The sequence below is a fragment of the Diceros bicornis genome, chromosome 3 (genome assembly GCF_020826845.1).
Source record: "Diceros bicornis minor isolate mBicDic1 chromosome 3, mDicBic1.mat.cur, whole genome shotgun sequence".
Lineage (NCBI taxonomy): Eukaryota > Metazoa > Chordata > Mammalia > Perissodactyla > Rhinocerotidae > Diceros > Diceros bicornis.
Genome location: NC_080742.1, coordinates 91219499 through 91234919, shown reverse-complemented (window position 1 = coordinate 91234919; position 15421 = coordinate 91219499). Strand labels below are relative to the sequence as shown.

At 39.4% G+C, this 15421-nt stretch overlaps 1 protein-coding gene and 1 pseudogene across 1 annotated transcript; both read right to left on the bottom strand.

The window, feature by feature from the left end:
* Nucleotides 1–856: 856 nt before the first annotated feature.
* LOC131422512 (olfactory receptor 6B1) lies at nt 857–1999 on the bottom strand. Its single transcript, XM_058569821.1, has one exon. It carries the CDS (start codon nt 1973–1975, stop codon nt 1040–1042), a length of 936 nt encoding a protein of 311 aa, XP_058425804.1. The 5' UTR covers nt 1976–1999; the 3' UTR covers nt 857–1039.
* A 10563-nt stretch (nt 2000–12562) lies between these two features.
* Nucleotides 12563–14418, bottom strand: LOC131422500 (olfactory receptor-like protein OLF3; annotated as a pseudogene).
* Between the last annotated feature and the right edge of the window lie 1003 nt (nt 14419–15421).

Sequence of the window (15421 nt, the reverse complement as noted above, 5' to 3'; positions counted from 1 at the left end):
AATACAGCTTAAAGTATAGTTCCCTTTGCCATTGGCAAAACTATGAAATGAGAGTGGGCATATCTATGTACCCTTCTTTGGGTGTGTGGGCGCATTTGATCAAAAAGAACTAGTGTACACAGGTAGAGTGTCAGTAAAGTAGGAGAGTTGAGAGTCACTGTGGCATAGAACGAAAATCTGTCAAATCCTAAAATTGAGCTAGTTACTCATATATGAGACGCATGATGAAACAGCAAAGGCCAGGGGAAGTAAAAGAAAAATGATGAGGAATGAGACAGCATTGAGATCAGAAGAAAAGAAGACTGATGAGGGCAAATTACATTCAGCAATTGATATATTTGATGATATTTATTTATTAATCATGTATTATGTGCTCATCCACTAGAGGATACAAACATATTGTGATATCTAGAACGGAACTATGAAATTCAGTACAAGGCAACTGTATAAGTTATATCATAAGACAAAATATAATTGTATAAGGTATGGTTCATGTACAGATAACAGAAAGTACTCTACCTATTTGAAGTAGAAATGTACTTAATACAGGGAACCGGGCGCTTATCAAAAGTGTTGGAAGGACTAGAGGATCAGTCTCTAGTCTCTGCCATCCAGATTGACTCCCAATTCAACATCCAAATGGCAACCTCTGTCTCAGTGAGGAAGCTGGGAAGTCAGGAAGCCTTCACCAAATCTGTTGGCCCCAGAGCCCTTAATGTTTGCAGATCCCCACACAGATAACTCATACACTGTCATCTCTCTCCCCACTTAACTCAGTTAGGAATTTACTCACAGTCCTAGAAACCCCATCTGGGTCACAGCCAAAGAGAATTATCTATACAGGGAGTAAACCCTTAAAGCACAGACCACACACGCAGATGCAGACCTCACGACACAATCAAGAGCCTGTGGTTGATGTGGATGAGCTGATGTCATATTAACATGAGTAATATCCAGCTGAGGCATTAAAGGAGAAAGGACTGAGGATGAAAGGACAGGCATCAAATCAAATCGTTTCTTTCTAGTTATTTGTAATAGACTAGTCCGATCGGATGGCCTGGCAATAGGCCAGTTTTTTCAGAGCCTCTTTGACCTCTCGGTTCCTTAGGCAATAAATGAAAGGGTTGAGAGCAGGTGTGACAATGGCATAGAAGATGGAAATAACTTTGTTCATGTTGAAGGCATGGATAGCTCGGGGCCGGGCATACATGAAAATAGTGGCTGAATAGAAGATGGTGACCACTACGAGATGGGAAGCACAAGTAGAGAACGCTTTCTGCTTTCCTGTGGGCATGCGTAGAACAGTGGCCAGAATGCATCCATAGGACAGGACAGTGATAGAGAGCGGGAAGAGGAAGATGACCAGTGCCAGGACAAAGTCCACCAACTCAGCTATGGACATGTCTGTGCAGGAGAGGTTAAGTACTGGAGAGATGTCACAGAAGAAGTGATTGATGATATTGGGGCCACAGAAACTGAGGCGGGAGATAAAACAGGTCTTAGCCAAGGAGATGCCAAAACCAATGGCCCAGGAACCAAGAGCCAGGCGGAAGCAGAGCCCATTGCTCATAATGGTGGGGTAGTGGAGTGGGCGGCAAATGGCAACATAACGGTCATAGGCCATAGCAGCCAGCAGCACACATTCTGTGCACATGAGTGCAATGAAGAAGTAAAGTTGTATCATACAGTGAATGAAGGAGATGCTGTTGCTCTCAGACCAAAAACTAAACAGCAATTTGGGTATAGTCACAGAGATATACCAGGTCTCCAAAAAGGACAGGTTGGCCAGGAAGAAGTACATAGGCTTGTGCAGTGGCCGGTTCTGCTGCACTAACAGGATGATGATCACGTTCTCAGCCACTGTGAGAATATATACCACGAGGAACATCAGGTACATTGCTGCACGCATGCCCCAATTCCCAGGGAATCCCACCAGAATGAACTTGGTGACCTGTGTCTGGTTCTCAACTTCCATATTGGAGACACAGGGCTTAGCTCTCCTGGGGGAAAAGAAATCACTGGTCAGACTCCATGGTCCAGTTAGAATCTTTGACCCTTTGCCTTCTCTGACTTGCAATAACAGTGACTGATATCATTTATTAATAATATATTATAGGCTAGACTGTACCCTAGGCACATAATATAATTTAATTCTCCTCTTTATATATGTTATATAACACATAGCCTCTTTATATATGTTATTATACTTATTTTAGTGATGAAGAAACTGAGTCTTGGAGAGGTGTTAAGTAACTTACCAAGTTCCCACTGATAGCAGGACAGGAATCACATTCAAGTCTAAGTCTAAAGCCCATGTTCTATCTAATATCCTATGCTGCCTTCACAACCACCCCTGAATTAAACAGTATCAAATCTCCATGTTCTATGTGACCATTGCCAATTCTAAAGAGTATACTTGGCCCATCATCTACCCCGAGCTCTGGAAGTTCTTCCTTACAACTCATTTATCCTTCACATGCTATGTCTCTCTTTTCCTCTACCATCAGTGGAGATGGAGTGCAGCTGTCATGGTCTGTGAGGTACATGAGATGGTGAGATGGGGAGAGTTAGGCTTTTCAGTATTAAAGACCCGGACCTCCTGATTCAAGTACCGGGTCTGCCTCCAGTACGCTATATGATCTTGAAACCTTATCGTCTCTGAAACCCAATCTTCTCTTCTGTAAATGTCAATATTAATATTTATTCAGCGTATGTCACTGTAGATCAAAACCCAAATGAAATAACGTAAGTGGAATTTTAATATGAACTATAAATAACAATAAGTGTGAAAGAGGATCTTACGCCATAGTAGGGCATTGAGAAGGTAGATACGGGCTGATGGAAGGGAGGAGAGGAACTGCTATGGGCCAAGCAGAGAAGTGAGCAAAACAAACATGGGTTTCATTCTCAGGGAGTTTTAAGTCCTTGGGGTTGGGGGTGAGAGTCTCTGGGAGGAGATTTTTTTTTAAATAAGCAAGCAAAAATAGAAACACAATAAAATTTGAGACATTTTCTATGATGGTTAAAAAACAGAAAACGATACTAGTTTGATCAGGGACGGTCCCTTTGACCTCTAAGGAGGTGACATTTAGGCAGAGAAGGATTCCAGGGTCCCAGCCCTTGGAAGAGCTGGGGAGGGAGAGAGCTGCACTGAGATGAGGCTACCCTTGCTATGCTGGGATGGATGGGGAAGGGGGCAGAACGATAGCTGGGAAAGGGAGGCAATAGTAGGGGATCTGAACAGTGGTCTACATAGAATGAGAAGCAAGTGAAGGGTGAAAGCTGAGAAGGGGCACACATGATTTATGTCTGGAAAGATAACTCTGTCACTGCACAGACTCTGTGGAAGGAAGAGTGGGATCTGAGAGATTGGTTGGAGGCTATTCAGAGAAGGTCGCAGTAACCTTGAAGAGAAGTGGGTGGATTTAAGATACGCTTCAGAAGAACCTTTAACAGTAATGGATTGATTACTTATGACAGGTAAGGGAGGGAGAAAGCAAGGAGGATCTCAGATATATGGCTTATTACACAGAAGTGATGCCATTTACGAAGATGGGGAAAACTTGAGATGTTTACAGGCATTTTCCTCAGAGTTGAGGAGATGAAATGGCAAGAATTTGGTGAGGTTATGTTTTGATTAGTTTTAACATGAAGCCTAAGCAATCAGTCCAGAATATTCTGTAATTATAATTTACAGAGCACTTACTAGATGCCAAGAAGTTTGCTAAGTACTTTTAACACAATATCCCACTGGAGCCACAGAACAATACTAATGAGATATTGTTATTCTAATTTCACAGAAGGCACTGTGGCTTAGGCAGATTAAGTAACATTACCAAGTTAGAGGGTGAGGAATCAGAATGACAGGGAAACCAGGTCTATCTGACTGCGAAGGCATGCACTTCACCACGAGGCTGACTCACACGCAGAGGAGGAATACTAGATTGTGGACTCACCACCACATTTTTACATTTAAAATGTCTGACTGTGTTAGGAAATGTTCTCTACGGAATTCCACTGAAATTTCATTATATGCAAGGCAATTAGAGATGAGCCCAAAGTTAAAAACAAACAAACAAACATGACACAGATACATATTCAATCAAACACACAAAACAGAAATGAACATATAGAAATGCTTGGTAAATGTATCAGAGAAGAGATAATTATTGGACTGAGTCTTGGAATATAAAGAAGTGACAGGACGAGGCATTTTAGGCAGATGAATCAGAGTGAGCAAAGGTGTAGAGATACGAAACAGCCTGGCATTTTCAGAGAAGCAACTCATGATGGCCTGATTGCTGTGTGAGTGGGCAAATTACAAGTGAATGATGAGCAGAAAACAGATGGAGAGATTGCGCTAAAAAAATACCATCAAGGGCCCAATCATGGAGATCTTCATATGAAATATTAAGGTCTTTAAGAATTAGCCTGTAGTATAGACAATAAGTAATAACTGAATGTATTTCGGTGAGTGATAACATCCTCATATTTCACCCTGGCTTTGATGCAGGGGGTTGAATTTGGACGGGTCAAGGTTGCCAAACCAGAGACTGAGAGACTAGTTGGAAGACACCCTCATAGTAGACACTTAAAGACACACAAGAAGAAGAGAAAAATCACCCCAGTTACACTGTTAAAGAAGCAAAGACAAACATATTTAGACTGTTCACAAGTTGCAGAAGTAACTTTGCACTCCTAGAGGAAGCTTGACAAAAAAAAAGATTTCCCTATTCCTCATAACTAAATGAAGAGTGTATAGGCACTAATTACTGTATACAGACAGGAGGATTGTCAAAGTATTATTTTACCATAAAATTTGTAGACCTTTTCACTTGTAGTACTTTCTACTCCATTACAGCATACTCAAACTTATTACCCCTCATAGCAGATTTTTACCATTGATCAAGAATCAAACATCCTAGGTTCTCCTCTCAATTTTTATGCCTGCTGTGTATACACTTTCTCTTATTTTTGTCTGGATTCTGCACAAGCGTAGGTTCCAAGTAATTCAAATTTGATGAAAACATAACCTCCTTCCCTGCCAAGACAACAGCAGTTGTTGTAACCACCATCACAAGTCCATTGCTGGGAAGAAGCAGCAACCTGCAGCAGAAGGCATAGTGGGGATCTGCAGGTTGGCACCAGAATCTGGACACTTATTTCTGATCCAACACCAACAGATGCCCCTCAAAAGTAATAGGGGGAGTGTGTTCCCTCAGCTCACTGCACACCTGGCTGCACAGCCTTCAAAAGATGAGAATACTAACCTGACTGATTGCTGGGGATGGAGGGTGGGTACAAGGGAAAAGCATGACAATAGAATTAAATATTTAGGAGTTAAGCATTGCCGTGCCATAAGAGCCTGAAACAGAGCTGCCTACATAGTCATAGCGATGGATGCTCTGAGAGGGGACACTTACCGTGGCTGAGCAGCCTCTGACGGGGTGAAATGAGAAAAGAAATTCTCCACTGATTCTAAAACAGGAAGAAGTAGAAAAGAAAGATTCAGGTATTGAATAGATGTAAGGAACCCACTCTCTAAACCTGGAAGGGGTGAATGGGCACAGATTACCCAACTGCTTCCAAACTGACAGCCAGGACTAGGAGAGAGGTGAGCCCTCGGCACTAGGACCACATTTGTGCCTGATGTGGCACCAGGTTGGTTCTCCAGAGCACCCATCGCCTTCCTGGTGGAAGCTACAGTGGTCTTAGTCACACCAAGCTGTGAAGATCTCTGGCTTCTGAGGGCTTTATATAGTATCAAGACTCCCTACCTCTTTGCCATGACCCAAGAGAAAAGAACCTTGATGATGGCAGTTTAGGTCTCTTGTGAGATCCATGAGAAATTTGTTTGCCTTTTGGTAATCTTATTTGTTTTATATAATATTAGTTCCACAGGGGGAAAAATCCACTTATGGCCACATGCTTTGAAAAGAACCACATTTGAATTTATTCCTTGTTGAGACGTGAAGAGAAATAAAATACGACTTTTAAATCTATTTACAGATTTGAATTATTATTCAATCTTCAGCTTACTTGAAACAGGACAATCACTTCAGTGCTCCAAGGAAGATACTACTACACAAAGTAGACTTTTATCGCTACACTTCAGTAAAATTTTAAATAAAAGTTTTTTTTTTAAATGCTTATGCCATAATGGTGTGCTAAATAAATTTATCATGATGGGATTATCATTACTTTGGCTCCTGCTTTTGGGAACCATTTGACCAATATTTCACATTCTGGGACAAAACTCTAGTTTACTGTAAACATCACTTCTCTGTAACCTGCTGAATTCTTAAGCAGCCCTCACAGAAAGAAAAGCTGTCAAATTCACCGTGGTTTCATGAAATGGCAAATGGAGATATTGACGGTTACAAACAATTCAGTCTGCCACACGTGTTTAATTAAGCCTTTGATATAGTTTCTCTTATAAGACTGGGGTATGAAAAGCAAATTGCAGCAATTAAAAATAAGGCACTTCTTTTCAAATATCTGGCCTCCATTTAGCTCAAAATCCTGGAAAAACTCTGACTTCTAAAATGTATCATTTGATATCATCCATCATTTTCCAACATGAACTTTAAGTCTATCATGACATGGTGGTCACTAATAGAAACAGTAATGACAGACATTCCATCAAACAATAGTTGTGCTAACCATGTTCCGGTCACCTGTTGTGGTGAGATGGGAATGCCCATCTATTGTGAGAGGGTTCTAGGAATTACTGCGACTGTGATCCTTCATACAAGACGTTTGGTGTCCAAATTTCATACAAATAGTCCCAGATAAGTTGGAGATGTTCAGCAGATACAAACTGGCTATATTCTATGACATACTGACACAATCTTATCCTAGAATTCAGCTATACAGGCTTTTCTTGGAGCTTTTTTTGTCCATACTTTCTGGCAATTTCAGGTTGCAGAATTCTGCAGATCCCTGTCCAGGATATATGGGAAGCAATAAGGAGACCCAGAGAACTCATTGTCTTGTTGTTTTTTAAAGTTGTTTTTTATTTTATTTTCTTTATTCTCCATCCTATGTGCTTAATTTGATCTTCTCTGTCTAGTTTCTTAAAGTGATAGCTTGAACCATTGATTTAATACATTTCTAACATAAACATGTAATACTTTAAATTTTCCTCTAAGCTCTGCTTCAGTTGTCAGGTACAAATTTTATATATTGTATTTTCTTGTTATTGAATTCCAAATATATTTCTAATCTCCTTTGTGATTTCTTTGATTTATAGGTTATTTAGAAGAATGGGGTTTAATTTCCACATATTTGGGTATTTTCCAAAGGTCTTTGCCTACTTGTTTCTAATTTAATTCCATTATGTTTAAAGAAAATGCTCTGTATGATTTTAATTATTTTAATGTGTTGACATTTGTATTCTTCTGTTGCTGGATGGAGTGTTGTAACAACGTCAATTAGGTCATATTAGTTCAAGTCTGCTATATCTTTAATGGTTTTTGTCTACTTGATCTATCAAATACTGGGAGAATGATGTTAACATCTCCAATAATAGTGGTGCATTTTTCCATTTATTTTTTATGTATTTGTAGTTCTGTTATTATATTAAAATAGTTATGTGCTCTTGATTAATCAATGCCTTTATCATTATATAATGTCCACTTTTGCCCTGGTAATATCCTTTATTCGGTTGATTACTTCATTTGACGTTAATACAGTCACTCTAGCTTTCCGATTCTAGTATTGCATGGTATATCTCTTTCATCTGTTTGGCTTTAATCTATCTATGTGTTTATATTAAAAATGGATTAATTGTAGAGAGTATGTAGTTGGTGCTTTCTGTTTTATCCTGCATGATGTCCTCGGTCTTTTAATTATCATGTTTAGGCCATTTTCATTTAATGTTATTATGGGTAAACTTGCATTTAAATCTATCATCTTGACATTTGCCTTCATTTTTGTCTCCTTTGTTGTTTTCCTTTTCTGCCTTTCTGCCTTTTTATCTAAATTATTTTAATTATCTTATTTTACACCTATTGGTTTTAGTTAAACCTCTTTCAAGTGAGCAATAAGATTTGGAAGAACTTTCCGTAGACTATCTCTGTCTCTATAAATGACACTAGGTGAGTCAGCACAGTGGATAGTAGGAGTGTTCCTGAAAGCCAACCTGTGTGACTAGTAATAACTTAACTATAAATTGGAGTGACTGTGAATCACAGTACAATGTGTCCCACTGAATTCAAACTAGATATACCTCTACTGGTTTGATTAGTATCCCTCAAAAACACATGTCCACTCAGAACCTCAGAATGTGACCTTATCTGGAGATAGGATCTTGCAGAAGTAATTAGCTAAGGATCTTGAAATGAAACCATCTTGGATTTAGAGTAGGCCCTAAATTCAATGACTGGTATCTTTATAAGATGAGGAAAAGACAAAAAGAACCACATGGAGAAGAAAGCCATGTAAAAACAGAAGTAAGCAGAGATTAGAGTTATGCTGACACAAGCCAAGGAATGCCTGGGGCCACCAGAACCTGGAAGAGGTAAGAAAGAATTCTTTCCTAGAGTCTGCAGAGGAAGCAGGACCCTACTGACTTCTTGGTTTTGAACTTCTAACCTCCAGAACCATGAGATAATAAATTGCTGTGGTTTTAAGCCACTCAATCGTGGTAAGTCATTATGGCAGCCCTAAGAAATGAATACAGTACCCCAATGACAGTACCCTAACCCAATTTTTCCTTAGCTAGATCCCCAAAATGCTTGCAGCCACTCCAGTACTACCTGCAACTAGGGTAAGTATGAAAGATGGAAAATAAGAATGGAAAGTGACATCAGTTCAACCAATTTCAGTTAAAATTCTTAATTTTGAAAAAAATCATAAAGTATATTTTACAAAAAGACACAACTATGAACATTGGAGGACCCTGTGCAGGTAAGGAGACTTGAAGCTTAAGCTTAATTAGCTTCATGGTAAACCCACTTCTGGATTTAGGAGAGGAGAGTTGACTACAAATGCAATGTCCTGATATGACCACAGAGTATCTGTAAGGAATGATCATACAAGTAGGCACGGATACTATGCTGGGAAAGAGGGGCAACGAGACAAATTGTGAGGGAGTTGGTAATGGCTGAAAAAACGTGTTAGAGTTAATGTAACAGGGGTCATGATGGGGTCAAAATTTATTGGAGTTATGCTCTATGGTATGAGCTAGAAAAATAGAAATAGTAGTCAGAGAATGGGGTACTTGATACGGAGATGTTAGAGGTAGTGCAGTTATTGGCAATGAAAAGGTCTAGGGTATGATCACAGAAGTGGGTGACTGAGAGTGGGTTAGAGGACAAAAGCGTTGGAAGGAGATAAGAAGTCAAGTAACAAAGAAGCCAGGATGCTAAATGGATCTTCTGCATAGACGTAGAAATTTCCACATGTGATGACAGAATTAGTGGTAAACTAGTGTAAAATGAGGAGGATGGATGGTAAACGATGAAAAAAAGAGGGGATTATGGTGCTATAGTCTGATAGCATATGCTCAAAGGAGCTGGAGTTATTTCAGGAAAAGTAAAGAGCAACGGTCTGGAAGTGGCAGAGGCTCAAGAAAGATACCCTCTTCACCTTCTTACCCAGTACTAGAGGCAATACGAGAGGCAAAGGGTCTGTATTTGAGAGTGTTGAGGGGAATCAGAGTTCTCAGTAAATAATCAGGTTGAAGTTAGAGCAAGAAAGAGAAGAATTCATTCAAGGAAGACACTTAGAATACAGAGCATTTTGCTGATAATGAAGCATGAGTTTCCGGGGAAATTGGAAATGATTGTGGTATCAGACGAGGTTGGTGTTTTGGTCAGATGTGTAGGCCAAATTGTGATAAAAGCCCAGATGATGAAGGACAATGTGTAAAGTGTGGACTTCCTGCCTAGGCTCAGATAAACAGCGTTGTGAGGCATGAAAGAAGTGCTTGGCGTCGTCTCTTGAGGGAAAGTGGTGAATCAGATTTAATTAAAACATTTTTCTAGACACTGGGCTCTATTCAAATCCTCCTTGCCCGTGCGAGCAGCAGCTTCATTTTGTACTTACCACTCTAGCTTTTATTTCTTAATTTTCAACACATAGAAATTTACAGCTTTTAAAACTTAATTTTACACATAGAAGGTTTTAGCTTGTGGCCTGTCCTATCACAACTTAACTTTCATGTCCCTTTGTTTTAAGCCATCTTTTGTTCCTGAAGTTTTCAAATTTTTTGTTGTAATTGTTATAGTCTTAATGAAGGATGAATGGGTAATGATTTTATTGAGCTCTTGTATATGTAAATATGTATTTCTGTCACCACTTGAAAGCGAATGATGTCAAGAGAATAAAAAGACAAGCCACAGACTAGGAGAAAATTTTTGCAAAAGACATATCTGATAAAGAACTATTATCCAAAATATACAAAGAACTCTTAAAACTCAACAAGAAAACAAAAAACCTGATTGAAAAATGGCCCAAATACCTTGACAGATATCTCCCCAAGAAGATATGCAGATGGAAAATAAACATATGAAAAGATGCTCCATATCATATGTCATAAAGGAAATGCAAATTAAAACAACAATGAAATACCACTACACATGTGTTTGAGTTAGTGCTGTCAAGTGGATTCCAACTCTTAGTGAGTATAGCAGAGCAGAACCCTGCTGGGTCTTTTATTTATTTATTTATTTGCTGAGGAAGACTCACCCTGTGCTCACATCTGTTGCCAATCTTCCTCGTTTTTTTTTTGCTTGAGGAAGATCAGCCCTGAGCTAACATCCGTGCTGATCTTCCTCTGTTTTTTTGTATATGGGATGCTGCCACAGCATGACTGGAGTGATGTAGGTCCACACCCGGGATCTGAACCAGTGAACCCTGGCCACCAAAGCCCAGTGCATGGAACGTTAACCACTCAGCCATGGGGCTGGCCCTCTGCTGGAAACCTACCTCTTTGTCTTTTTGCACCATCCTCTCACCTTCCAGTGCTACATCAGACAATGCTCTGCCACTATTCGTAGGGTTTTCATGGCCAATTCTTTCAGAAGTAGGTCGCCAGGTCCTTCTTCCTAGTCTGTTTTAATCTGGAAGCTCTGCTGAACCCTGTCCACCATGGGTGACCCTGCTGGTATTTGAAATACCTGTGGCATAGCTTTCAGCATCACAGCAACACACAACTGCTACCGTATGACAACCAACAAGACAGTGGTGTGGTTCCCCGACTGGGAAATGAACCCGGGCTGCTGTGGTGAGAGCACCAAATCTTAACCACTAGACCACAAGGGCTGGCCACATACCTGTTAAAATGGCAAAAATACAGAACACTGAAAACACCAAATGCTGGTGAAAATATGGAGCAACAAAAACTCTCATTCATTGCTGCTAGGAATGCAAAATGCTACAGCCACTTTAGAAGATAATTTGGCAGTTTCTTACAAAACTAAACATACTTTTACCTTATGATCCAGCAATAATGCCTCTTGGTATTTACCCAAAGGAGTCAAAAATATGTCCACACAGAACCTGCACACAAATATGTATAGTAGCTTTATTTATAATTACCAAAACTTGGAAGCAAACAAGATGTCCTTCAGTAGGTGAATGGATAAACTTTGGTACATATAGATGATGGAATACTATTCGATTTCAAAAAGAAATGAGCATTAAGCCATGAAAAGACATAGAGGAAACTTAAATGCATATTACTAAGTGAAAGAAGCCAATCTGAAAAGGCTACATACTATATGGTTCCAATCACATTTTGGACCCATTTTTACTACATGGAGGTAGGTTTGCAGTGATATATAATTAATATGTACTATTTGGTATTTCTTTTTATAGCTTTTTCTGCTTATTATATCTATGAAATAGAAAGAGAAAGTAAACTAATGGAATAAATTGGAGGATCAAAATTCAAAATAATCTTGGAAGGTTGGTGTGATGTATGAAAATCAATAATAACAATTAGCAGAGCTAAATATATACACCTTCATTTAAGTTATAAAAAAAGAGCAACGGGTGTGGAGATTTTGTAACCAGTTTATAGGAAACACGTCTTGGGAAATTAGTCAAATAAAAGAGTATGGTGTTAGACAATTTTGGAAATAGTGGTGATGTTTGCACAACACTGCAAATGTAATTAATGCCACTGAACCTGTACTTAAAAATGGCTAAAATGGCAGATTTTGTGTTTTATATATATTTCACCAGAATAAAAAAAGACTATAGTGAAGCCACAGATATTTTGCATCTTAAAAGCAAATTTGATTCTTGAAAAGCAAATGAGATCCAATATACTGGTCTGAACAAATATTGTGTCATATATTATTTATTTCAGGATATTATATCACACTGTAGATTAAAGAACAAATGGTGTTGAAAGATCTAAAATTGCTGTTATTTAAGAAAGAGTTGAAGAAACCTTTTGTGATTATCCTGGAGGAAATGAGGTTGTTCTACAAATAACTGGAGTATTGTCATGTAGAAAGATGAACAGACATTCTCCATTCTGTTCCACAAGGTAAAAGTAGACCTAATCAGTGGAATTCATCTATCTATTCATTCCATAAACCAGGTCAGCTTAATGAAGCCGTGGATCATTCCTTTATACATTGACATGCTAATAAAATAAAAAATGGGCAGATGAAGTCTAAATACAGCTGGATACCTGAGAGACGATGATCTAAGAAGAGGCCCTCTCATGGATAACTGACACATAAATTATCAAGTATTGGCCTACATAAGGAAACTCATTAATCACATGAAGGAATGCTTTATTTGAACACAAGGATCTGACCATAATAGTCTTCTTTAGTGTAAGTGTAGGAATCGCATCTACAATATATCTGATCTCCTTTTTCAGTTTTGATCATAGATAACACGAAGTTGTTACATTCTTTATCCTTTATCTCTGAATTTGTCTAAAACTTTCTGGAGAGCAGCCATAACTTCCTTATTCCTCAAGCTATAGATCAAAGGGTTCAACATAGGTGCCACAACAGCATAGAATAGAGCAACCATCTTCTCCTCTTCCACTGAGGAGGCTGACTGTGGCCACAGGTAGGTGGAGATGGAAGCCCCAAAGCACATGCAAACCACAGTGAGATGGGAGGCACAAGTCCCAAGGGCTTTGCTACATCCCTGAGTAGAGCGAATGCGCAGAATGGCAGCTACTATACGACCATAGGAGAACAGGACCAGAGAACAGGGAAGCGTGATCACCAGAAATCCTGAGATGGCCACCATGACCTTGTTGAAGGAGATGTCCAGACAGGCTAGCCGTAGTATTGCTAGGGTCTCACAGGCAAAGTGATTGATAACATTGTGACACAGGGGAAGATGGCAAGTGATGATTGTTTCCATCAGTGAATTCGTGAAGCCAGCAACCAAGCATCCAGCAGCCAGCCCCGGCACAGCCCTCCGTGCATGATGACCTTGTAGTGCAGCGGGTGGCGCACCACCACGTAGCGGCCATAGGCCATGGCTCCCAGCAGGAAGAACTCAGACCCACCCAACGCCAGGGACACATAGAGCTGGAGCACACAACTGTGGAATGGGATGGACTTGTGGGTTGAGAGCAAGTGAGCCAGCATTTGCGGGGCAAAACTGTTTGAATAGCCAAGGTCCACAAAAGATAAAACGCTAAGGAAGAAGTACATGGGGCTATGAAGCCTGCTGTCCAGTCTGATCAGGAGAAGAATGAGGAAATTTCCCACAAAAGTCACCAAGTACATGGCCAGAATTAGGACAAAGAGGGAGACCTGAGTCCTCCAGTCACTGGACAGCCCCAGTAGAATGAACTCACTGACCCACGTCTGGGTTTTATTCTCCCGTCCCATGAGTTTCTGAGGAGAAAACTAAAGATGTCAAAATAACAGATTATGTAGACTCAGGATTGGAAGGGTGGCTTTTAGACCATATTGAGAACCCACCCATCTGAACTTAAAGTTCTCCTAGAACATCTCAGCCAAATCATCACCCAAACTCTGTCTGAACATATCTATAGATGAAGAACACAATGGGACCTGAATGTGCAGCTAGAAATCAAGGAGAAAAGAATTCTTGGAATTCAATTTATTGGAACATAGTTTCTTCTCCCAAACATCTGCTCTTAAATGAGAGAAGGAAATTAATGAAGTATGTAGACTTAACTTCCTACTCAATTTAGTAGTTATTAGAGGGGATAATTCCTGTCTTTCTGGTGAGAAAGTTTTTGGTCCACGTGAAAGATACTTGTCGGAATTCTGAATGATGTTCAGTACCATTTAACCTCTTTTTGTTTACTAGATCTCCTCCCTAGATAACTCAGACACAATTGTACTCACTCCTCATCAGTGGAATGTATCCACGAAACTCTGAATGTTATAAATAATATTCATATACTTTTTATTACTAAGTGATTTTGAATTTATTTTCTCCAACTTGCCCTTTCACTTTCAGAGTGTCGATTTGGAGGCTTCCTCTCCACCTACCTCACATCAGTGGCCCCGCTAGGTGAGATCAACCCAGGATGGCCAGCTTCAAGAATCAGATGTTGCATGAAGAGAGGGTATACAGAGCTGCTAAAATTCATCTCTTATGTTCCCCAAGGGAAATTTAGTGAAGTGTTTAATAATGATGTTTGCTCAAGGAGTGGACAGCTCATTCATTTCCCAATATAACATTGGTCAGTCCTCACCAGTGAAGACAGAAGGATAGAAGATCAAGTCTTAATTATACAATACAATGACATAGGCAGTGGTAGCTTTTTAACCCCAAAACAAAATTTCTTTTATGTTTGCTCACTTACAGAAGGAAAGAAGTGATCCATGACTAAAGTATACAGATGGGACTCTGAGGTCTTAGAGATAATCCTGTGACAGTACATGAAAGATCATTATTCTAGTGGCTTCTATACTACTCATGCTGTAACTATAGATGGACAACAGACTACAATTGCATTTATCGAAAGCTTCTAGTGTCAGCCTAAAAACTTTTAGAATGACCGTTAGAGATCACACTACCTTTAACACAGGTGGTTGGGGGACTTAAGACTATAATTCATTATCATAAAGATAACAATATTCAGATGGTTAGTCATAAAATATTCAGGATTTAGTATTGCTTTGAATAAGGTCCAAAATTCTGAGGAATTTGTTAAAAACAGCTTTCAGAAATCGAGTGTTACACAGAAATTAGTGGAAATGATCAAACAATGTCAGATACCCACTTCAAGGCCTTGCACTGGAAGCTTTTCAGTCACCCACACTACGACTGGAACAAGATACTCAGCTATAAGATTGGCAAAAAAGTGCATAATGCTTAAAGATGTAAGCTTCTTCACTGTGAGAAATTAGCAGATTGTTTAGCCTCATGACTAAAAACCAATAGCATAGTCTTAATTCTTTTGTATTCCCTTCCTTGTTATTTTCTTTTGCACTATACCTATTTGTACATTAGT

What these genes read in the sequence shown, in the direction of transcription:
- LOC131422512 (XM_058569821.1), bottom strand. Translation starts at nt 1,975, where the DNA reads ATGGAAGTTGAGAACCAGACACAGGTCACCAAGTTCATTCTGGTGGGA.